The sequence below is a fragment of the Clinocottus analis genome, unplaced genomic scaffold (assembly GCF_023055335.1).
Source record: "Clinocottus analis isolate CAN_PGR_092001 unplaced genomic scaffold, fCliAna1.0.p SCAF_17, whole genome shotgun sequence".
Taxonomy (NCBI): Eukaryota; Metazoa; Chordata; class Actinopteri; order Perciformes; family Cottidae; genus Clinocottus; species Clinocottus analis.
The window spans coordinates 5,292,506-5,313,569 of NW_027175898.1; the positions used below are offsets into that span (position 1 = coordinate 5,292,506).

Below are 21,064 nucleotides of genomic sequence, written 5' to 3' on the forward strand. Positions count from 1 at the left end.
ATGTTTCTTCTGGTACAGAAAACAATGTATATACTGTTGTTGTTGTACTGCATATAGGAGTCCGTAAGGGCTTGAGTGAAGCTAGCAGAAAGCTGTGTATTTAATGGTCGTATTACTTTGATTCTTATGTTTCTCTCTTGTTTTCTCTCTTTGATCTTTCCAAGATGTGGCTAATGGCAGTACAGGCTACAGGCCTCCTCCCAGGACCAAGGAGGTGGTCATCAACGGGCAGACGATCAAGCTGAAGTATTGCTTCACCTGCAAGATCTTCAGGCCGCCGCGTGCCTCCCACTGCAGCCTCTGTGACAACTGTGTGGGTGAGTGAAAATGATATTTGTATGACCGAGTTTCTATGTTTGGCTGATATTTTCTGTGAGCATTGTAATTTTGAATTCATTCATTCATACGTTCATTTTGAGAAATTAGTATTATCAACATAAATAGGGAGACCGTCACCAAACTATCCTTTTCTACAATTTGTAAATTGTTTCATCTGAACCACTTCCCTCCATATCTGTGTGAATGTATTTAAAGGTCAACATAAATCTGACAAACCGATAGATTGCTGCCTCACTTAATTCAGGGTTTTACCCGATTTAGCAAAAATGAATCACAAGGTGAGAATACAAGATAAAGATACATGTTTAGTTCATGATGCATGTCTACAGTGAACATACAGCACATATGCTGAGAGGCAGTCTCATCCACACAGAGGAAAAGGAGGGAATAGTTACCATGAGAACAACAAAGAAGAAACCGCAGCCTAATGGTTGAGTTTTACTGCTCTTCACAACTGCATTCTCCGTCTCTGGAGACAAAGGGAAGAACACAGCTAGACAATTACTAAAAGATAGAGACGAAGAAACGGAGACCTGTGTGTCTGTATCTTTCTCATCAGGGTTTTTTACGCTCATTCATCAGAGACTACCCCTCCTTTGAATGTGTATTTCCTTGTCAGAAGGGGTGCTGACTGAAAACCTGGGAGACAAAGATGAGGAAGTAGTAAACACAATAAAAAAAAAGATGAGGTGGTGCTTGTCAGATGTGGCAGATGCACACTGGCAGGAAGGAAGACAGACTGGCAACTGAACAAAAAGACCGAAGGGTAGTAATTGTTACTAACCGGCTATGTTCTCTTTTTAGGTGAATTATTATATTCCCTTTTGAAACTGGTAATGCTCATTTTCTGTTTGAAAGTGAATTTAATTAGATATCCTGCCTATAAACATGATAAAGCGATTAGTTGGTTTAAACCAGTACAATCACAGGAAATGCTTTTGATTTGTTTCAGAAACAAACATGGACACAGCACTGTTTGATCTTCTTCATCCATCATTAGGGATGAGGTTGAAATGTTATGTTTAGATCATAGTTGTTGTGAGCCACAGATGGGAGGGAAGTGAACAACTGGAAATAGACACATAGTCGGTCTGTCCATGTGGTGGGAGTGATAAACTCCAGTGATGAATGTCAGATATAACTCTCTTATGAGATCTACTTTACCTTCTGGTCTCAAAGCTCCAGGTCTCCACACAACATGGCTCCATATCCCAAAGTGAATTTAGTCAGAATTTAGTCAGGGTTTATTATGAAGCTTCAGAGATGAACTGTATGAATAATGGCACAGGGAATAAGATCATATGCAGGAGGACCAACATGCACATATTCTATATGGTGAGTTTTCTCAAGGAAAGTCTTACTAATCTTTGTTCATAAACCCTGCCATGTTGTTGTTTTTAAAAATCAGTAATAATCTATATTAGTAAATTGGATGGGCACTTGAAATGTGCATCGCATTTAAAAAGTGGTATAAGTGCTTCCCCTCTCTCCGTGTCTACCTTTGGTGCTGTAAACGCCAAGGGGCTAACAAGCTCTTAAATAAGTTAACAGGCAGAATGGATAGGGTCTCTCTTGTGAAAGAACAGGATGGGAATAGAGTCGCTTCCTTTTAAAGAGGGTTATCCTCGTGGGAGTGATGGAAGAAGCGCAGAATTGTGACACGCAAGTCTTTCTCTTTTTTCTATATATATCGGGGAGTAAAATTAACGTGTAGGGGTCATTTGCTGAGGCTGTATTTACCATATCAAATGCACTTAAAAACTAACTTTTACACTTAAATGGGGACACTTATACATAGCCATACGGAGTATTGCTTTTTTGTGACGCTTTTTGGTATTAAAACTTCCCCTGGAAATTTGTTTGACCTGTAATTTTAAGTGTTCTCAAATATTGGTGCTTGTTGATCTGTTAGAGTGATTTTTAGCTCTGTCTCCTGCTGCTTTCCACCCTCTCGTTTGCTTAATTACAGGACATTAGATTGAGATTTAATGACACTCTTGGGGAAGTAATGTTGCTTTGTAAGCAAACAAAAAATACATCAAAGAATTGAGTCACATGAATAAGAATATTTTAGCTCATCATGAAGCGCCAGAGTTGTTTTTGCATGCTCTTGGTTTTACTTTAAAGCTGCTATTGAAGGGATGATGCTACTGAGCAATCAGCTGCCACGCCGGGTCTCTATTAGCAGTTGTTTCTTAAACCTCTACTCCATTTCAACTTGAAGTCTAAAGTTAATCTGAGACTTTGTAACAGAAATCTGTTTCTGTCACAGTGCGTTAATACCAGTGAAACCTCATTCTTCATACATCGTGTCATTGATACATGGAGAATATGAGTCTATAGACAAATACAGAAGAACATAAAAGTCTCACTTCTCCTGTCATTGTTGGTCAGTTAATATTGTGGAAAGGTTGTGTTAATCAGTGTTAATCAGATTTGACTAGTGGTGGAACAGATCATAAAACTCACGGTTCAGAAGGCATGTTAAATCCAGCCAAGAGCTTCTTTCACCATCTCAAACTTGCACAGACTCAAGGGAACTGTTTCAGCCATGTTGAGTCTTTTATTTGCTGATTTTTTTATTTTTTTAAAAACATAAATAGCCAGCTTACGCAATGTGAAAAATGTGTATATTGTTATGTCGAGACCCAGAGGAACACTTCCCCTTTCCCCTACTTTCCTCGGCCTTCGGACTCCTAGTTGGTGTTTTTTTTTTAATATAACTCTCTTGTTAATAAAAAAAAACCTGGTTTCACTAATTGAGCATTGACAAATCATAGACGTCTTCTGGAGAAACCAGATTTCTATGTCTGCATAACCCGGTTTCTGGTTGGGTTTTTAAAGAGCAAATGAACTAGACGAAGACTTCAGACAGGAGGAATATCACTATGTCAGCAGCCTGATGGGCTAAAAGGATATACGTGTGTGATTGTATCCAAAATACTTTCCCTTCATCTGTCTCGCTCGCTCTCTCTCTCTCTTCTGGAGAAACCAGATTTCTATGTCTGCATAACCCGGTTTCTGGTTGGGTTTTTAAAGAGCAAATGAACTAGACGAAGACTTCAGACAGGAGGAATATCACTATGTCAGCAGCCTGATGGGCTAAAAGGATATACGTGTGTGATTGTATCCAAAATACTTTCCCTTCATCTGTCTCGCTCGCTCTCTCTCTCTCTCTCTCCATGCAGAGCGCTTTGACCACCACTGTCCCTGGGTGGGGAACTGCGTGGGAAGGAGGAACTACCGTTTCTTCTACATGTTTATTCTCTCGCTCTCCTTCCTCACCATCTTCATCTTCTCCTTCGTCATCACACACATTATTTTACGTAAGTAGATGAGGGCGGGGTAAAAGTACATGTGTTCAGACACGGCACAGGCAGACACACACACACGCAGACACACACACACACACACACACACACACACACACACACACACACACACACTGTCTCCTGGCTGTGCTCTTGATGCGTTTCGAGCCAGCAGGTTGTAAGTGGGCGTTGTGAAAATTTGCAGCATTCTGGCTTGTAACCATCTTCCCAGCTGGGTGCAGGCGATGGAAAGTTGAACTGTGTGTGTGCGCGTGTGTGTGTGAGACCGTCAGTCAATGATCAATGTTGCTCTGGGAAATAATTAATGGGCAAAGGTTATCTGGTATCTGGTAGAAAATTGTATTGCTGATTAATACTCTTGTTCCTTCTTCTTTGTTGTAACACTACTGTGTTCAGTCACATTTGGAACATCTCTGTGACTTAATTCTCTGTTCATGTTGTAAGCATACAGAAGACGTGCAGTACGATTGTGCTCAAAGGTAGCTGCAGTCCTCCTGTCCTAACTCATCAGCTGATCGGCCATGACCAGTGACTAATCTTATATAGTTCAGGATGCATGACAATTTTGCAGCGACCTTGACACACACACGCACACGCACGCCAGGCAAATCAAACATACCGACAGCACACAGTACAGCGACACACACGCATGCTGTCAGTGTGGAAGTTCTTCAGCGAGAGTGAAGAGGACATAAAGCTTACAGTTTGTATCACTGTCGTCGACAATGGTATATTGTGACACCACTAGTGAACATTAAATCAAACCTTCCATTACAGAAAAGTTTCAAAAATGTTCAAAACAGATTGGCAAGAAAACTGCAATTGGTGCATGTCTAACAGCCACACAGATTGTTTGCTTTTTCTTCTGACTGTCCTCCTTATACGTTGGACTTAAATTTGAAAGAGCGCTGCCCTGCTCAGTTGATCTCGACACTTGAACCAAGAAAGGGACTTCAGCAAGTTAAAGGCTCCAGGGTGTGTAGTAGTACTGCATATCTCATACAAGTTCACACATGCAATAGGTGTTGTTTAATGCTGACATGCAAATGTGTATGTCTGTGTGTGTGTGCGTGTGAAAGCGTTTAAGTGATGGCAAACACAATTGTATAATATTCTAATGGAAACTTGTATTTCTCTGTTCAGTCTCCCATCAAAGCAGGTTCCTCAACGCACTGAAAGAGAGTCCTGCCAGATATCCTTTCACTGAAATTTACCTTTTTGGCATTTACTGTGCAATGCGTGCCCATTAAGTGTTTTTTTGCTGCCGTCTGTTTTTCTTTATATACTCCTCTGTCCATAGTGGCACGACTAACTATCCCGGTGAGGGCCGATACAGGTCATTCAGTTCATAATAACTAGCATAACATGCCTTCTCGACGCGTTCACATCAATCACTCCTGCCATGTTCTGCAGAGTTGTAGTACTTGAATAACTGTAGTGCGTCTGATCAGTGTTGCTCCATCAGGGTAACGCAGCACGCGAGGCAGAGCCTCTCGCCGTTGATTGACTCAGTCAGCCTTTGAGTTCATCTGCTCTACTTGCTCCCTCTACAGAGATGTTGTTTGAGGGGGATTTGATCTGAGCACTGCCATGTCGGTCTGTGTGCTGATGCCAAGTGTGTGAGAGACGTCTTAAGCTGCAGCTGTTACAAATACCCTGACAGTCAGCTTATTGTCTCAGCACAACATCAGTGATAATCATGTGAACTGTGGTAAACTCGAATGAGTCGAATGTTTATTTTTGACATTGCTGTCAAGTTAAGTTTCACACCACTTAGTTTTTAACTGGAAGTCCAGCCAGCAAAGGTTGGACGCAGTTACCGAATGTCAGACTTAAAATGTATCGTCACATCCCAACATAATATCTCAGAGTAGAGCCGGACAGTTACTTCAGCCTAAAATCTACTGAAGATAAAGATGTTCTTTTGTTTCAAATGTATCAATTCAATGCGATAATCTGAACAAGTATCCTCTAATAACCAAAATCAATAGGCATGTTTGGAGAATCTGAATTGATCTAATCTAAATAATATCCAATGCTATTTCTAAGCCACAAATCAAGGTATCGCTCTCTCTCCTTTCTCTCTCTCTCTCTGCCTGAGTGAGATAACTGTTTCTCTGGCAGAGAAATGTGTGCCAAGCCAAGCTGATAATGGTCTGTGTCCTACACGACTTAAATAAAGGGGAATTGCATTCGATAGTATCGTAGCAGTCCTTTGTACTTGGTAAATGATGACATGTTTTGTCCTTGCTAAGGAGGAAGAGGAGGATTAAGAAAGCAAAAAGGGTAGATTGTGGGCGTTAAGTTAATTTTTACAGTACAGTTTCACACAAGGACTCTTGGTTTTTGAGTAGGTAATATTGTACTGACCTACCTATAAGCCTACAGGGACTTGGTGGCTGGGTATTCATAGGTCTTATTTCATGAATAAATATTATTTTAGAGGCTGTATCCGAAGATGTAGTAGGGCCACTGTGTTTTTTTTTCTTGTTTCGTAAAGACAGGATTAATCAGTGCAGAGAAAATTCACAGTGTCCTGCAGTCCCAGCCAGATGAACTGGTAACTAGGAACTATTGGCTAGAGGAGGACAGCCCTGGGGCTGTAGGTCAATAGGCTGGCTGTTAGGACTCGTGTATATTTTGTCCACGCTGGCGCCGTATGGCTCTATCATGTATCTGTCTTTGTGTGTCTGGGTTTTCACATTACCGTCTTTCTGCCACAGTCTTTAGTGAGCCCATTCTTGCATTTAGTGAAACAATTATTCCTTGACCAAATTGTGTTACTGTGCTGGAGGTGGTGGTGTGTTTCTTTTCGATCTGGTCCATAGTGGGCCTCTCAGGCTTCCATACCTACCTGATCAGCTCCAACCAGACCACCAATGAAGACGTGAGTATGAACGAGACGTCAGACATCATGACGTGTACTGGAAAGAAACCAAACTCAGTATTTTTATTGTAATCCAGAACATATAGCTTACAGATAGATTTGTATAGATTTTTTGCTCCATATTAACAGAAAATATATTGTTATTTTTACGGTTTAACAAGTAGTCACAAGGCTTTCAATTCAAACATTTCCATCCATCCATTTTCCGCCGCTTATCTGGGGTCGGGTCGCGGTGGCAGCACACCCAGCAGACCGACCCAGGCTTCCCTCTCACCCGCAACATTTTCCAGCTCGTTCTGGGGGACCCCGAGACGTTCCCAGGCCAGCCGGGAGATATAATCCCTCTAGCGTGTCCTGGGTCTTCCCCGGGGCCTCTTCCCAGTTGGACGTGCCTGGAAAACCTCTAATGGGAGGCGTCCAGGAGGCATCCGGATTAGATGCCCGAACCACCTCAGCTGACTCCTTTCGATACGAAAGGAGCAATTCAAACATTTATTATTATTAATTTTAAAAGTCTGGATATTGTTTTCTACTTTACAACTCGTGGACGGTTAGAGTTCGAGGCTAACAGCGCTATAGTCAAGAGTTTGATTCACGTTCATGCCATGAACATATTTGGCCTTCGGCAAGACACAACACTCAAACATTATCTCTTTGTTGCACAGAGTTGAGATTTTTCGAGCAGTGACACTGATGATAATTATCTGTTGCATGGTCTCTTCCAGATAAAAGGTTCATGGTCTTCTAAAAGAGGGAAGGACAACTATAACCCCTACAGCCATGGCAATATATTCACCAACTGCTGTGCAGCACTGTGTGGACCCCTGCCACCAAGGTATGACTCAAGTGTATTTTAACGTGGTCTTTTATTAATTATTAGATGCCCCATAATAAATAAGCCCCATCACTCACTGCTCTGAGAGAACCTATTGGGCATTTTCTCCCCTTGAGTGTAAAACGTCACCGCACCTGTTATTCCGCCCCCTCATTGTAATGTTGAGTTTTGTCCAAAGGCTATTATTCAAGACTCGTTTTGATGTGAAGAGCTGCTTTGAAACCAGTCTGCCTGCAGCCTTTTCTCTACACATAGCTACTAAGATACAGCAATAGTGCAAAAGATTTCAAGCCCATTTTAACCAAATCCAAGATCAAAGTTGGCTTGATTTATTAGATTTCACACTTTTGCTGTTCATGTGATTTAATAAAAATACAGGCCAACTGTCACAGCTACATTCTCATGTCCATGTGACTGTAAATGTCAGTACACTTTGCACATTTCCTCACAGCTTCTTCCACTTCAGTATTTTGCCAAACAATTCTCACCAAGCCATTCCTGCGACTGAAACTGCTCTTTCTTTTCTGTCATCACGGTTTGAAATGGTTGTTGCTTATCCACTCAACAGAGATACATACTATCTACTTTTAGTTTTACTAGCAGTAACATTGTTGTATCTATAAACTTTTACTTTGTAGATACAACACTCAAAATGACAAGACGTCACAAATTGCTCTTAGCCTTTGGAACTGGCAGCCTTTACCTTTTGGCCTTTGCACTTATTTAGGAGCACACAGTCTCTAGTTCAGAATATGCATAAAGTACCATCTCAACGTACTAAATACATAGAGGCAGATACACACGCTCAAAGTATAAAAAGAGCAGTGATGGAGGCATTTGGCATCTTTCTGTCAGTGTATCTGGCTGTGCTGTGGCATCGCAAGCCATAAGTCCCCAATAATGATTCCAGTGGGCGGTAAAAGGAGAATCCTTAGTGCACAGGTGGCTGCCATATGTGTGTGTTTGTGTCTTTGTGGAAAGCCAGAAGCACGGCACAGCCGGGTCCACCGGTAAGAAAGGAATGTTTCAGCCTCAGATTATGTAAGCAAGCCTGCTTCTCAGACACAGACGAAAGCTTCCTACGTTGCATTACCTGCTGCAACCTTGACTCACACTTTCTTATTCATCAGCCTACGTGTTTTTATGCATTTCCTCCCAAACGCATCAAGAGACGCTTCGGCATTCATCCCCAGCAACACAAGCTGCCTGCTGTAAATTCCCAGAGTCTGTCTCTGTGATTCGAGGGAACCAGTTCCACCTGAATCCAGCTCAGTCCCACTGGAACACACTGTCAACACACCTCCTGTTAAATGATTACCCTGCTCGCCCTGTTAACAGTGTGTGTGTGCGTGTGTCAGATCAACCTGTATCTGGCTGATAAATTGTCCTTATCACATACATCTGGCCCATGACCACACACACGTGCATATGAAAGGTTCAGCAGGTCGTGGTCTAACCAGCTGTCAGAGTTCTGCAGCATTAACGACTGGGCAGAAGCTATGATTCACTGCAGGGCCTCTTTGAACAATTACCAAGTTGTGATTGTATACGTTTGTGTGAGTGAATGTTGAGGCTTGTAATACAGCACGCATCCACTGACGCGCTGCTGTGTCTCTTAACGGTGTAGTACCACCGACACACAAGCTCACTGCTACTCTGCCAATTCTTCCCACCTTACATTGAGTCGACCTGGCTGTAGATACCGCGCTAGCCTGCTGCCGCGGTCAAACTGTCCGACCATTTCATTTGTACGTCTGTGCTTTCGGTGCTCCAAATAATCTAATGGTTCTACTGTGTGAAATAAGTATGCTCTTCGGTTTGTTAATATTTGTGAATGAATGCTCAAAACATGCTTTTCCACCCTCTTTGTTTCTCTCTGACTAGCCTCATTGACAGACGGGGCTTTGTCCAATCGGACTCACCGCCTTTGGCGCTACCAACCAATGGCATCACAATGTACGGGGCCACCCAGTCTCAGCAGAGCCACATGGTAATATGCTGACCTGACTCTTGTTTCTCCACATTATGATCTGTCTCTCCTTTGCTGTTCTCCAAAGCTAGTTTAGTGATAATCCTGAAGACTTGACCTTGTGGGTTAATACTGGAGGAAGCGCTCCTAGAGCAGCTTCTCCGACAAAAGAGCAACAGATGTTTCTGTTTACAAGTGCAGACAAACAAGCTCATGTTGTAATAAAGATGTCAGCCAGGAACTGGAGTCTTGCATGGGAGTAGGGGACTTACAATGAAAACTACTAAATAGAGAAATAACTACAGATTGTTGGCATTTTGTGGCTCAGTTTTTTCTCTGTGTATCCAGACCTGGAAAAGGAAGTCTTTCTCAGCGCACCAGATGGAAACAGACAAAATTGCTCTGAATTGCAACGGGCGTGTCGTGATGTTTTACATTTTGCACGTGTCGCTCCGTGTTGTTTGTAAATTAGGTCAGCGGTAACCAGGAGGGGTCCTCTGTGTGTGGCTGTCTGTGCTGAAATGACATCGCACTGCATAATTTAACTTTCTCTGATTTCAACAAGTCTGCTGTCTCGCAGTCAGAATACTGAATGTTAGATTCAGGGTTTCCTCATCATGATAATCCAAGTCTTGCATTTGGCCCAAGAAAAACAATGAGCAGGAATCAGACAAAGATAATATTGAATGTGGTGAAAGTACAGCACAGTCAGTAAACCGAGATCTCTTGTAATGTCTCTGAAGGTGTTGGACAGAATAGCTGGTGTGGTGAAGAGCACATTGTTCTGACCTCACTGTCTGCTGCCTGAATACAAGCAACAAGTCCTCCGTTGTTCCGCTCAGCCGTTAACCTCACACGTTACATGCTACATTTAAGGCCTATTCACACACAGCCACTGAACGTCCCTCTGCGCCACAGTCATCTCCTTGTTCTCGTCCATACTCGACCTCATCCTGTCAGTTCTCGTTGAGGCGTCTAACATTAATGTCACCCGTCACCAGGCCCTAAATGTGTGGACTACTTGTCCGAGAGCCATGAGCGCATTCCTTACGTTCGCACATTTAGAAATAACTGCCATCTGTTTTCCAGAGCGGTCCTGATGAGCAGCCAGAGTTGTCCTATTGTGCCAGCTGCTGGCCATGTACGTGCACACTGAAGCAGAGTTCGTCGTTTGCTTAATGCCAATGCGGGAGTGACCACATTGTCCACACTGTATTGTGACGTTGAGTATGTTTGAGAGGCTCCTGCCTCTGATTTAGTTCAATTGTTCAACCTGCGATGAGTCGGAGCTTTCTTCAGAGGAGTGTATGGGTGTGTGTGTTTTATTATGAAATGGAAATGTATTGCATTTGTTTCATGTTTAGAAAGGTATAGTTATACAGTATAGGTACAGTTTTAGCCTTTTCATTTTAGGTTTTTATATATATATATATATATATATATATATATATATATATATATGTATATGACACACACACACACTCACCTGCAGTGAGGTACGGGTGTACTTCGGGCCACTCCACTGTTAATTTAGCTGAAAGCTAGAGACAATCTGTACGTTTGGAGACTCATGTTTGTTTCTCTCCTTGTTGACTTGTTCCTGTCTCACACCAAGACTCTTCCTGTCGTGGTGTGCTGGTTCATGCTTTGAGGTTGCATTTGCATCTTGGAATTTAAAACCCTGTTTCTTTGTGAGCTACTTCTGTCTGTGATGCAGGCGGCCTCGTATGACGAAGCCTTAAAAGCGGTTGCCATGGTAACAGTGTAACCGTGATAACATAAAACCTCCATCTGCGACGGGAGGGGGGGCGGGACTTGATTGACAGCTGTCATCTTAGCCTCCAGTGAAAGGGTTTGTTCACCCAAATTACAAAAATAGCAGATCTTGCGTGCTTCCCATAAGATATAATTTGTAGCTTATCTCTGTTTTATACAACCTAATAAACTATTTAACAACATCCTTGTGCTTTGTGAATATTCCACTTTTCTATAGTTGTTGATATTTTCTGGATGAAACGATCATAAAACTAAGAATTGACAGATTGATAATGAATACTGATTATCAGTTCCAGACTTATTTACAAATATGAGATTTTTGTCTCCAACCCGAGACAATGAAGGTGAAAGGAGTTAGGAGAGACATTGTTTTTGGAAAGAGCAATTAAGGAATGAAAATGTATTTTATGTCAATGCTGTGAGCGTACATGTTATTTGTAAATTAAACCAGCAATATCTGCACAAGTTGTAAATTATGTTTATCCTTGTTATAAAAGGTGTTTTAGTTTGACTATACACTATTTGATTTGGCCTTCTAAATCTTTTTAATTGTGGCCTTGTCTCTTCCTCTGTCCTTTTCCTTTGTGAGCTGTGAGCTATTTTAATATAATGCACACACACACACACAGTGCAACTCCATCAATCCCCATTTCACACTGAGTGACAGTTTGACAACAGTTAGGTCAGTTTATTAAAGATACACGGTGAACAGAAAGGTGGTAGCTTCCTGTTTTTCTTAATCATGCCAGTGAAACCGAATGTACCTCCCGAAGTGCAAACCAAACGGACAACGTATGATCAGTCAAAGCAAGCAGTGGGTTTTGGTAGGAATAACACAGTCAGCTGGAATCTGCCAACCTGTAGCGGGAGTCAACCTTCTCCTCTCACAGATGAAGCATCAATGGTGGCAGCTTTGGGGCATTCTTTTCATTTTATTTGAACAACGCCGTGTTCATCGTCCTTAAGCCCGTACAAATGTTGAATTGAACTCTGACTGGCAAGAAAACTGAAGGATCCCCTCACTGGTAGGAAACCTCAGAAAATTTAAATGAAATGGCTATTGTAGTGACTGATCTCCGTCCAGTCACTCGGCTGGAGGAGTTCCTGTTTCTTACTCGCTTTTTCAGATAAAAGTCCAGGCCGTTGTATATCGTTGGGTGAGGTTCCCATTTAATTTTTTTTTCATGATTATACAAATTGTTACATTGATTTCCTGGTCTCCTGAAGTGTTGCGCTTGCGGTAAAAACCGTGTGATCTCCCCATCACCCATGCGTCGTTACCCACCTGGCTGTTTCCCCTGTGCCCCATGTATAAACTAACACAATAAAATACACACTACCAAAATAAAATGTAAGAGGTTAGCTGTAGGAGCCCTCAGATGTAACTGAGGGCTTCTACAGCTAATCTTGCACAAACTGACTGGAAAGTAGGACTGCAACTCATCATAAAGTTGATATTACATATTACAATAAAAGTCCAACCCGAGTACCTGGGAGAAATCCTGTCATAGTAGAAAACTGTTGTGTGTGTGTGTGTGTGTGTGTGTATGTATATATGTATATATATGTATGTATGTATATATATATATATATATATATATATATACACACACACACACACTACATCTTTCTTTAAAAGATGACTCCACCACTAGAATGATAAAATCCTGCTGTGGCGTATTGACTACTGTACACAGTTCTATCATGAAATCAAGGTATAAACTGCAAATATAGGATTTTTTAAGTCTTTCTTATCGTTGTTGTGTCATCACTGCTACGTGTGACAGCCTGTGCTGCTTCACACCGTCTATTCAAGGTTAGTCCATCAGCAGTCTACGTACATATTGTTCCTTGTAGTTCTGCGAGTGTCAGTCTGCCGTGGGGGATGAACCACGCTGACTCAGATTAGTCCTCTCAAGGAGTGAGGCCAAGCTCATAAAGGTGATGAGTGGAGAGCAGCCGATACGTGCAGCTGATGAAGATTAATCATTCTTGGAGAGTCATCTCTTCTACTGTAGCTCAACTTCTTAAACCACTTCTGTAATCTGCTCTTTTTAGGTCAGTGAGATTGAAATGGAAAGGTGAGAAGTTCGGGACCATTTTTATTTATTTTTGTATTTCTTTGGGAGGGGTGTGTGCAATGGAAGGAGGCATCGGAGTACTGAACTTCTGCACAACTTTCCCCTGTAGCTGGTCACTACTATTCATGACTTCTCTGTGGGGATGAGGGCCAACGGGGTGAAAGCTAATCTCCCTGTAGCTAATGTGTGGTATTGATGACTTGCTGTGTCCTGACCCAGTTACTCTGCCACAGTTCTAGATGTGTGGTTTCCACTCAAATGCAAGACCATAGAGATCAATAGGTCACGAGGGTGCGACTTCATAGTTCTGCGTTTTCAACTCTTGTCCACTGACCTCAGCTCTGTGTTTTCACTGTGTCCACAAACTGGTTTGTTGTGCATTCTAACAAGGGTACTAACCTCTTTTTTTCTTTCTCTTCCTCATCCAATCACCAACCCCCTCCTCTGTTGTCTTTCCACATACTCTGTTCTTTGATCCCATGTGTCGCGTCTTCTCTCATCCATCTCATTTTAAACACTTCCTCGCTGTTATTTGTTTTCTATTTCCGTCCTTCACCTCCGGCGTCGTATCTATCTCTCTGACTTTCACATCCCCGTTTCTATGTTCTTCTTTCTCCCGCTGCATCCTCTCAGTGTGACCAAGACCAGTGCATTCAGAGCACCAAATTCATTTTGCAGGCCGCCGCCACACCTCTCCTCCAGCAGCAGAGCAGCGAGCCAGTCATCCTGATGGCCTCCCCTGAAAACGGAGGCGTTTTCCCCGGCCGCACCTCCCTCACCCTGGGCGGCCCGTGCACCTCATTACCCCTCGGCCAGCCCACCCCTCCGACGTCCAACCAGAGCCTCAGCTGCCACGAGGCCACGGACACACTGCCGATCCACGGACACGGACACAGCCACAGCCACACACACAACCACAGCCACCCGCTCCAAGACCCAGTGGCCCACCACTACTTTCTCACCCCGGAGGAGGTGCCGTCGCCACCAGGTATGCTTCCCTGCGGCAGCCCCCTGGGTCACGGCCACGCTATGCAGGCAGGCTTCTACAACCCAGCCAGCCAGGACTCATTACACGAGGACTCTGTCAGAGGATTGGTAAAGCTCAGCTCTGTCTGACACTGGGATGTAAGCCCACCTCCTCCCTCTTGAAACATGTGTCCAACCCGTGAACGGAATAGGCTTTCCTTTCTCTCCTCAGCAGGACGTGAGAACTGAAAAGGGATGTGGTTTCAATTCAGCTGCTCGAAAAACTGAATGGAATTGAACTGAGCCGAAGTGAAACCAGTTGCCCTCAGCAAATGTCTTGCCGGACGTCTCCGTTGGAACAGTTTTCTCGTGTGGTGACCTGCAAGACGACGTCGACTCATGCTTCCCTTTTTCTTTTTTACTTTACTTCAAGGGAAGCTTATGCCATGATGTCCTGGAAACAGGACTGGGGAGTTTATTTGTCAGAGGCATATGTCTGTGAGCCATGTCAGGCAAAAATATATGTTTTGACTGTACGTGACATTTTTGGTCAAAATTAGGAATTTCTGTCAATGGATCACTGGTCTGACAGGTTTTTTGTAAAACAAACTTTAGCCGTTTTGCCTGTTGCTGATTGGACGGTGTCTTTTGCCTTTTTTCTTAGACATTCTCAACAGTGAAATGGTTGATGTCATCATCTTGCATATCATCCTTCTTTTTCTATGTAAAAAAACAAAACAACAAAAACCAAGAGACTGTTGTACTGTACCATGATTATTACAAATCTTACAAATTATTATATTTCTTGTGGATATTAATAAAACACCAAATTTTATCAGATAAGACTGCATTAATATTGAAGTTTAAAAAGCATATAGAGTGTGTGCTAATGTGAGTCATGTGGTGATGACATGTCCTTTAAAGTTCATCCTGTGACTAATGCCTGTGGTCATTAGGCGTAAATGAGACTCAATTAAAAAAACAAGCACGTCCCATGAATGTTGCTAAACATTTATGGCTGTTTAGTTGAGACTTTCTGTAGACTTCTGTCTCTCATTCATCCTGACAAAGTCCTGGTGAGAGATGTACGGACTAAAACAATTCTCAGCTCACACTGATATTGATAAAGGTTGTTGTGGGTGCCTCAAAGAAAAGAGGTTAGGACTTACCTCACCAGCAGTAGTTGGTGAAGGTGTCTTGCTCGTAAAAGGTAATAAATCAACATTGAATTATCTTTTGCCACCTTGTGGTTGAATTAGAGTACTGCAGATAAAAATGTAGTTCTTTTCAATCAACTATATTACCGTCCATTAAAATATCAGACATCAGTGACACATGTTGTAGTGACACACCTACACATGTTGAAGCTGCAGTAGCCTATATTACACACAGATCAAATTACATGAAATGTGCATGTGTTTTATAGTGAGGGACTTACTGAGATTTTGGATTTCCCCAGCCTGTAACTTCACTGTTTTTGGTTAAGCCAGTCGGCTCTTAACCTTGTTTCCAGATGTAGCAGGAGCTGTTTTCACTCCAAAAACTGGTAAACAAAAACATATTTTGCAACTCGGATGGTTGTCAAAGCTAGCTGGAGTATGAAGTGAAGTATTTCTCTAAATGCCCAAGAGGGTGAGGAGAGTGAATGTTAGGCTTGCATTCATCTGATGGACACTGACTCAAATGAATGCTAATGTTGATATGATACAAAACAAAGCCCCTTTTTGCCAACAGGTTCACTCCATCAAGCTCAAAGTGGAAATATCTTGGTGTTTTGTTTAAGACGTGTTTTGCTACCCCCTAGTGGTCATCAGTATAAGTTAATGCAGTTTTAACTGAAACCATCTACACATGAAAAGCAGGGGAATGATAACACATTTATTTGTTATTAAATCATTTATGATACATAGGCAAGGTTCGTTTCATACATATTTTACAACAATTACAGACAATGCAAAAAAAAAGACATTGACATTGGAAAAGAAATATCCCAGATGTTCTTTTCCTTAAGACGAGATATGGTCACAGATGACTCAATTTACTATATTCTACAGTTTACATACAGATTGCAACATGTCATTCACTAGGTTATTGAAATAATATTTAACTGACCCTGTACTACAGTGTGCTTGAGTTCAGCTGCACCGTAATGTTAAATTGATTTAAATGTCGAGTGCACAGGACGCTTTCATATGTGAAAGAAGGATTATGACCTTTTTATAGCAGATTGAATTGAAAAATATAGACTGAAACAAAGACATGTGGGTGTGTCCTAAGTAGGCATGTCCTATTGGAAGCAAATAAAAGCAAGTTAGAAATGTTTTAAATTCACCCCAAAAAAGTTATTTAGTAATGACAAATGTTTCAACATTTTTAAATGATCTGTACAGTAAATACGTCTACATTGGGCCTTGCTCCAAACGCATGGAGCCCTTCAATTGAGTCCATTGTTTGTATTTGCCATCTGTCTTGGCATTAAAATGAAGCCAAGTGCTTATTAACGTCTGCAACATTTCCAGTTTTAATTATACAGTGCATTAAGAGCGTATCACAGCAGAGATTCACTAGAGACAGTATAAGAAATTCAACCAAGGCAAACTTGACTTGTAGCTGTAAACGATCATGGCGCCTCACGGCCTGACGCTCCAGCTCAGCTAACTTTCATGCATCAGTCGTCTCGCCGGGGCTGGAAACACGGACCATAATACTCCATAGAAGGGCCTGTCCATGCTCCTGGGTCACCAAAATGCTAGACTAGCTTAAATCGGTGACCTATGGTTGCTGCTAATCCTAATCTGACCTGAGGTCAGTACAGAATTTGCCATTTTCAGCATCCATTTTCTGGGTCATTGGGGGTAAGCTAATGCAGCATTGATAACCAGAACACAACAGCATCGGTATCGCTGGCTTCCGTGGAAGTCTGGAGTCCCAAGTCACCACAGTTTGACATCATTGAGGTCCAGGTCCCCCATGATCTCCAGCTGGTCAATGCTGCTCAGGTCCTGCACCCGGTGTCTGAACTCAAACAAGTGAGAGCCGTTCACTGCCAGCTTGAACTGATGAGGCTGACAGAGGATGAGAATCTGAGGACACAAAAACATTAGGGAATAGTCAATCATTACTGAGCTCGCGGGCGTATCGAGGATGAATGAGAACTTGTGATTGCAGTGGTGCATACCTCGAAGTACTCCCCTGACGAGAAGGGAAAGAAGGGGAGCTCCCGCTCCTCCTGTCCCCAGGATTCACTCAGGTACGAGTTCCTGATGAACGCGCCCGACTTGATGCGAGGGTTCAGATGGAGAGCGATGTTCTCCGTCCTGCTGTTGCGGAGGTTTACTGTAAAACTGGAAGGATTAAAAAAGGTAAATGGGTTTTTTTTCCAAGAGAAGTTGAGTTACCGGATAGAAACCGTGATGTCGAGGTAAATCCAATGAGTTATGACTTTACCTGTGAGGGTACATGCTGATCTGTCCTTTGATGGTGATGTGCTGTCCGGGGCTCAGTCCTTTGAGGACACTGCCTTTATAAGGGAGGCTCTGGAATGAGAATACAACGGTTAAAACATTTTATACTCTTGGTTTTACTATAGATAAATCTGCAGTTAATTTTCTCAGCATTTTTTTTATTACAAAAAATTTGAAATGCCAGATATAACTTCCAAAGTAATGTCTTCAGAGGCCTTATTTGCAACAATCCAAAACACAAAGACATTCAGTTGACCATCATAGAAGTAAAATGTGTCCCTTTTCCCGAAGAATTACTTAAATGATTTATTGATTTGCAAAAGCCAGTTAATTTTCTGCCAATCAATTAATCAAATTATCGTTGACACTGTCTCTGAAACCTCTTAAAAATCTTGATTGGTTTATCTAACGGGGGCAACACAGACGAACATCATTACACACCGAGGAGCAATGCAACTTATGTATAGAGGACATCTCTGACAAGCTCTGGGATTGTGTCTTTAACGCTAAAAAGAACTGATTACGGACCGAATAGTCTGATTATTACCAAGATTTTGGGTGCTTTGGGTTTTACCTCCAAATAAAGTGGTTTAGAATGATCATGCAAACTCTTGTTTACAACCTGTCTGACTGCCTGAGAGCAAACTGTTTTTGCCCAAGAGGACTTTGTTGTTACGATGTTGGTGTTTTCCCAAACCTAAAAAAGTATCAATTCAGCATGCAGTGCTTGCTGAATTGATACTTCTTCAGTGCACAAAGAAATCATTTAGAGGAAAATGATCCAGTTTTCATGGCATCCCAAGACACATCTAGGCACAGACTTTATGTAGATGAAAGGAAAAACTCACCAAGTCACCTGATTCTGAATATATTGCCTGAAAGAAAGAAAAATGAGTAGAGCACATTTAGAAATGATTAATCAGATGTGTATAAAAGAAACATATTGAAGCAAACAACAATGACGATGTTCTTACTGAGTTTGGGATGTAGCCAATAGCGTGCACCCTGACTTTCCCAGAAATAGAAAACGTGTCCACCCTGTTTAGTGGGATTTTGTGCTTGTATTCCAGCAGGTGAGTACCATTTACTGCCACCTATGGGTGAAGCGAAGCATTTTAGTATTAGATTTGTCTATGAATCAAATTCCTTTTTGTTTTAAGGTTCAACACGGGTTCATTGATGCCTTTGTCCTAAATAGCATGCGCTCACTGACCTTGAAGGCGTCTTCGTGCACCAGGATGATGGTCTCGAAGGGGGCTCCGCGCTTGTAGGGCAGCTGATGGAGCGTTTCCTCCTTGCCCCAGCTCTCCTGCAGCAGGGAGTTACACACCACGCTGGGCGAGCCTTTGAAGCGAGGGCTGAAGTGGAGGGCGACATCAGAGCGCGGCTTGGTGCTGCAGCCGCTCGACAGGTCGACCTGAAACCTGAAGAGAGGGAGCACAAAGAGGCCGGGTTATTATCAAGGCAAAGGGGGCTCCAGAGTTCACGTCATGTCAAGGGTTGGGGAGCTTGCACCTCTTACAAAGGAAAACTTGCTGATTTTCAATCATCTCTAAAAACACCTGCAGTTGTTGCAGAATGTCTTCATTCCCTTCATGTGCCATATTAACAAAGGCAGGGCCTCGTGTCTAAATCTGGTTCTTTTTGACTAAGACATTTCTTTGACGTAAGTGGCTGAAAGGTTCTTTGAGACAGTAGTGATAAGAAGGTGAGGAATTAACTTCTCAGCTCAACTTGATGGTTCAGTTTGCGCTCTCGTGGTACATATTCATTAGTGAGGTTGTGTTGAATCAATCTACTGGCAACAGAGGCCATCTAACCCGTTAATCCAGCCATGTTGTTGTGTTGGATGGTCTGAGGGTTTACACCACCTTCAGCAAGAGTACGCGCACATTTATAATGCTTATGTTTCTATGTATATTTAATATATATTTAGTAGCTAATGATACTCCACGGTGTCCACACAACAAGACTAGTGGTTTCATAGTTGAGGGAAGTTCAGGTTTTTACGTTACAATTTTGTATTGTGTATTTGTTTCACCGGCTGAAAAAAAACAAGCCACCATCAAGAAGCCAAAATGAATACACTTACCAAATAAACTTAATTAGAATATCTATCTGAAAATGTATACATTTGAGTTAATTGATGCCACATTGGTACTAGTTCATGGATGTACAATGTGCATTGTGGGTTTGGTGGGTGCCTCAAAAATAAATCACTATGAGGGATTGCAATGGTTAAAAAAAAATCCAGACCAATGAACTAGACAACAGAATAAAGCATAGCATGTTTTGGGTTTACCACGCAAATCTTTGACATATCCATAAAGGTGGCTCTTTATCTGTACATAGCTCTGATTCAACCAGCATCTTACCTGTCAGCATCCGGGGGCACAGTGCCCTGGATGATGATGATCTCCCCAGGGTGCATACCTCCAGGTATGGGCCCTGTGTATGGGATCACCTGAGGTGGAGAGTTGACGTTAAAGCACCGAATACGTGTGCACCGACAGCAACTGAAGACATGCTACCTGAAGCAGGAAGCTAAACGGAAACGCCTCTGACTGCTATACAGGCCCTCTGACCGTCACATATCTCTAGATATATATATATATATTAGTTAACGACCAGTGTGATGGACAGCTGCTGCTGCACATGCCCTCATGTTTAGCCGTATTGTAAGCTACATGAGGGTCTATTGATCATTCCATGTTGGCATCAGAGAGCTGCTGTGGATAATAATAAAAATAATAAGCCTCTTACCGGGTTCAGGACCGTGTGTTTCGCGTTGGCCACCGACATCGGGCTTCTGGTGTCGGACTACAACATGCAGCTCCGCTGAAAGACAACAGTGTGCGGTGTCTGCGCTAAACACGAGCGGGTTGTGTCTCCTGCACTACACGGGGGTGACGGCAGTGTGCATCTTCACTCCATCAGCCCTGAACACCGCGCGCATGCGCTAATGCTACCACGTGATCAGGTCCGCCGAACAACAACGCAGGCCCATTTGAGGTGCACGTTAACTGTTGAATATTTATCAAACTTTTTTTTATGAGCCGATTTATATCGGCTGTGTATCTTGTATATAATGCATTGCTCACTTATACATACATGTTTATCTTATTGTGTGCAGGTGTGGGGGTCAACCTCTAAAACCTTTATAAATTCAACAGTTTTGTTCCAGAAACGAGCGATGCGCGTCATGAATAGTGCTGGCGACTATGAGCACACAAATGCATTGTTTTTCAGATCACGTTAGGAAATGTATTGATTGGGTTCATTATAAAATAATTGTCAATGTACAGAGCTAAAGCAAAGTCACTGCCAGACTGTGTAAAAAGGTTGTTTTCAATACAGGAGTATAAATATGATTTGAGAGATATTTTGTAAGTTCAAAAGTTTGCTTTTGGCGATG

The 21,064-nt window shown here is 42.4% G+C and overlaps 2 protein-coding genes across 5 annotated transcripts in view; one reads left to right on the forward strand and one right to left on the reverse strand.

The window, feature by feature from the left end:
- Positions 1-15,333, forward strand: part of zdhhc14 (zinc finger DHHC-type palmitoyltransferase 14) — a 39,449-nt gene extending 24,116 nt beyond the window's left edge. For 3 of the 4 annotated variants that reach the window (XM_068579916.1, XM_068579914.1, XM_068579915.1), the window contains exons 4-10: positions 165-317; positions 3,528-3,665; positions 4,815-4,863; positions 6,456-6,558; positions 7,284-7,393; positions 9,278-9,383; positions 13,853-15,333. In XM_068579916.1, the coding sequence (XP_068436017.1) occupies positions 165-317; positions 3,528-3,665; positions 4,815-4,863; positions 6,456-6,558; positions 7,284-7,393; positions 9,278-9,383; positions 13,853-14,335 (1,142 nt within the window). In that variant the 3' untranslated portion in view covers positions 14,336-15,333. The remainder of the gene's footprint in view (positions 1-164; positions 318-3,527; positions 3,666-4,814; positions 4,864-6,455; positions 6,559-7,283; positions 7,394-9,277; positions 9,384-13,852) is intronic. The other variant, XM_068579917.1, reaches the window with a different exon arrangement.
- Positions 15,334-16,086: 753 nt separating this feature from the next.
- Positions 16,087-20,985, reverse strand: LOC137787460 (galectin-8-like). Its single transcript, XM_068579918.1, is given in 9 exon segments — positions 16,087-17,268; positions 17,364-17,529; positions 17,633-17,721; positions 18,498-18,524; positions 18,624-18,743; positions 18,863-19,073; positions 20,025-20,113; positions 20,413-20,571; positions 20,573-20,985. Coding segments are annotated over 9 exon segments (1,044 nt in total). The 5' UTR covers positions 20,606-20,985; the 3' UTR covers positions 16,087-17,118.
- Positions 20,986-21,064: the final 79 nt, after the last annotated feature.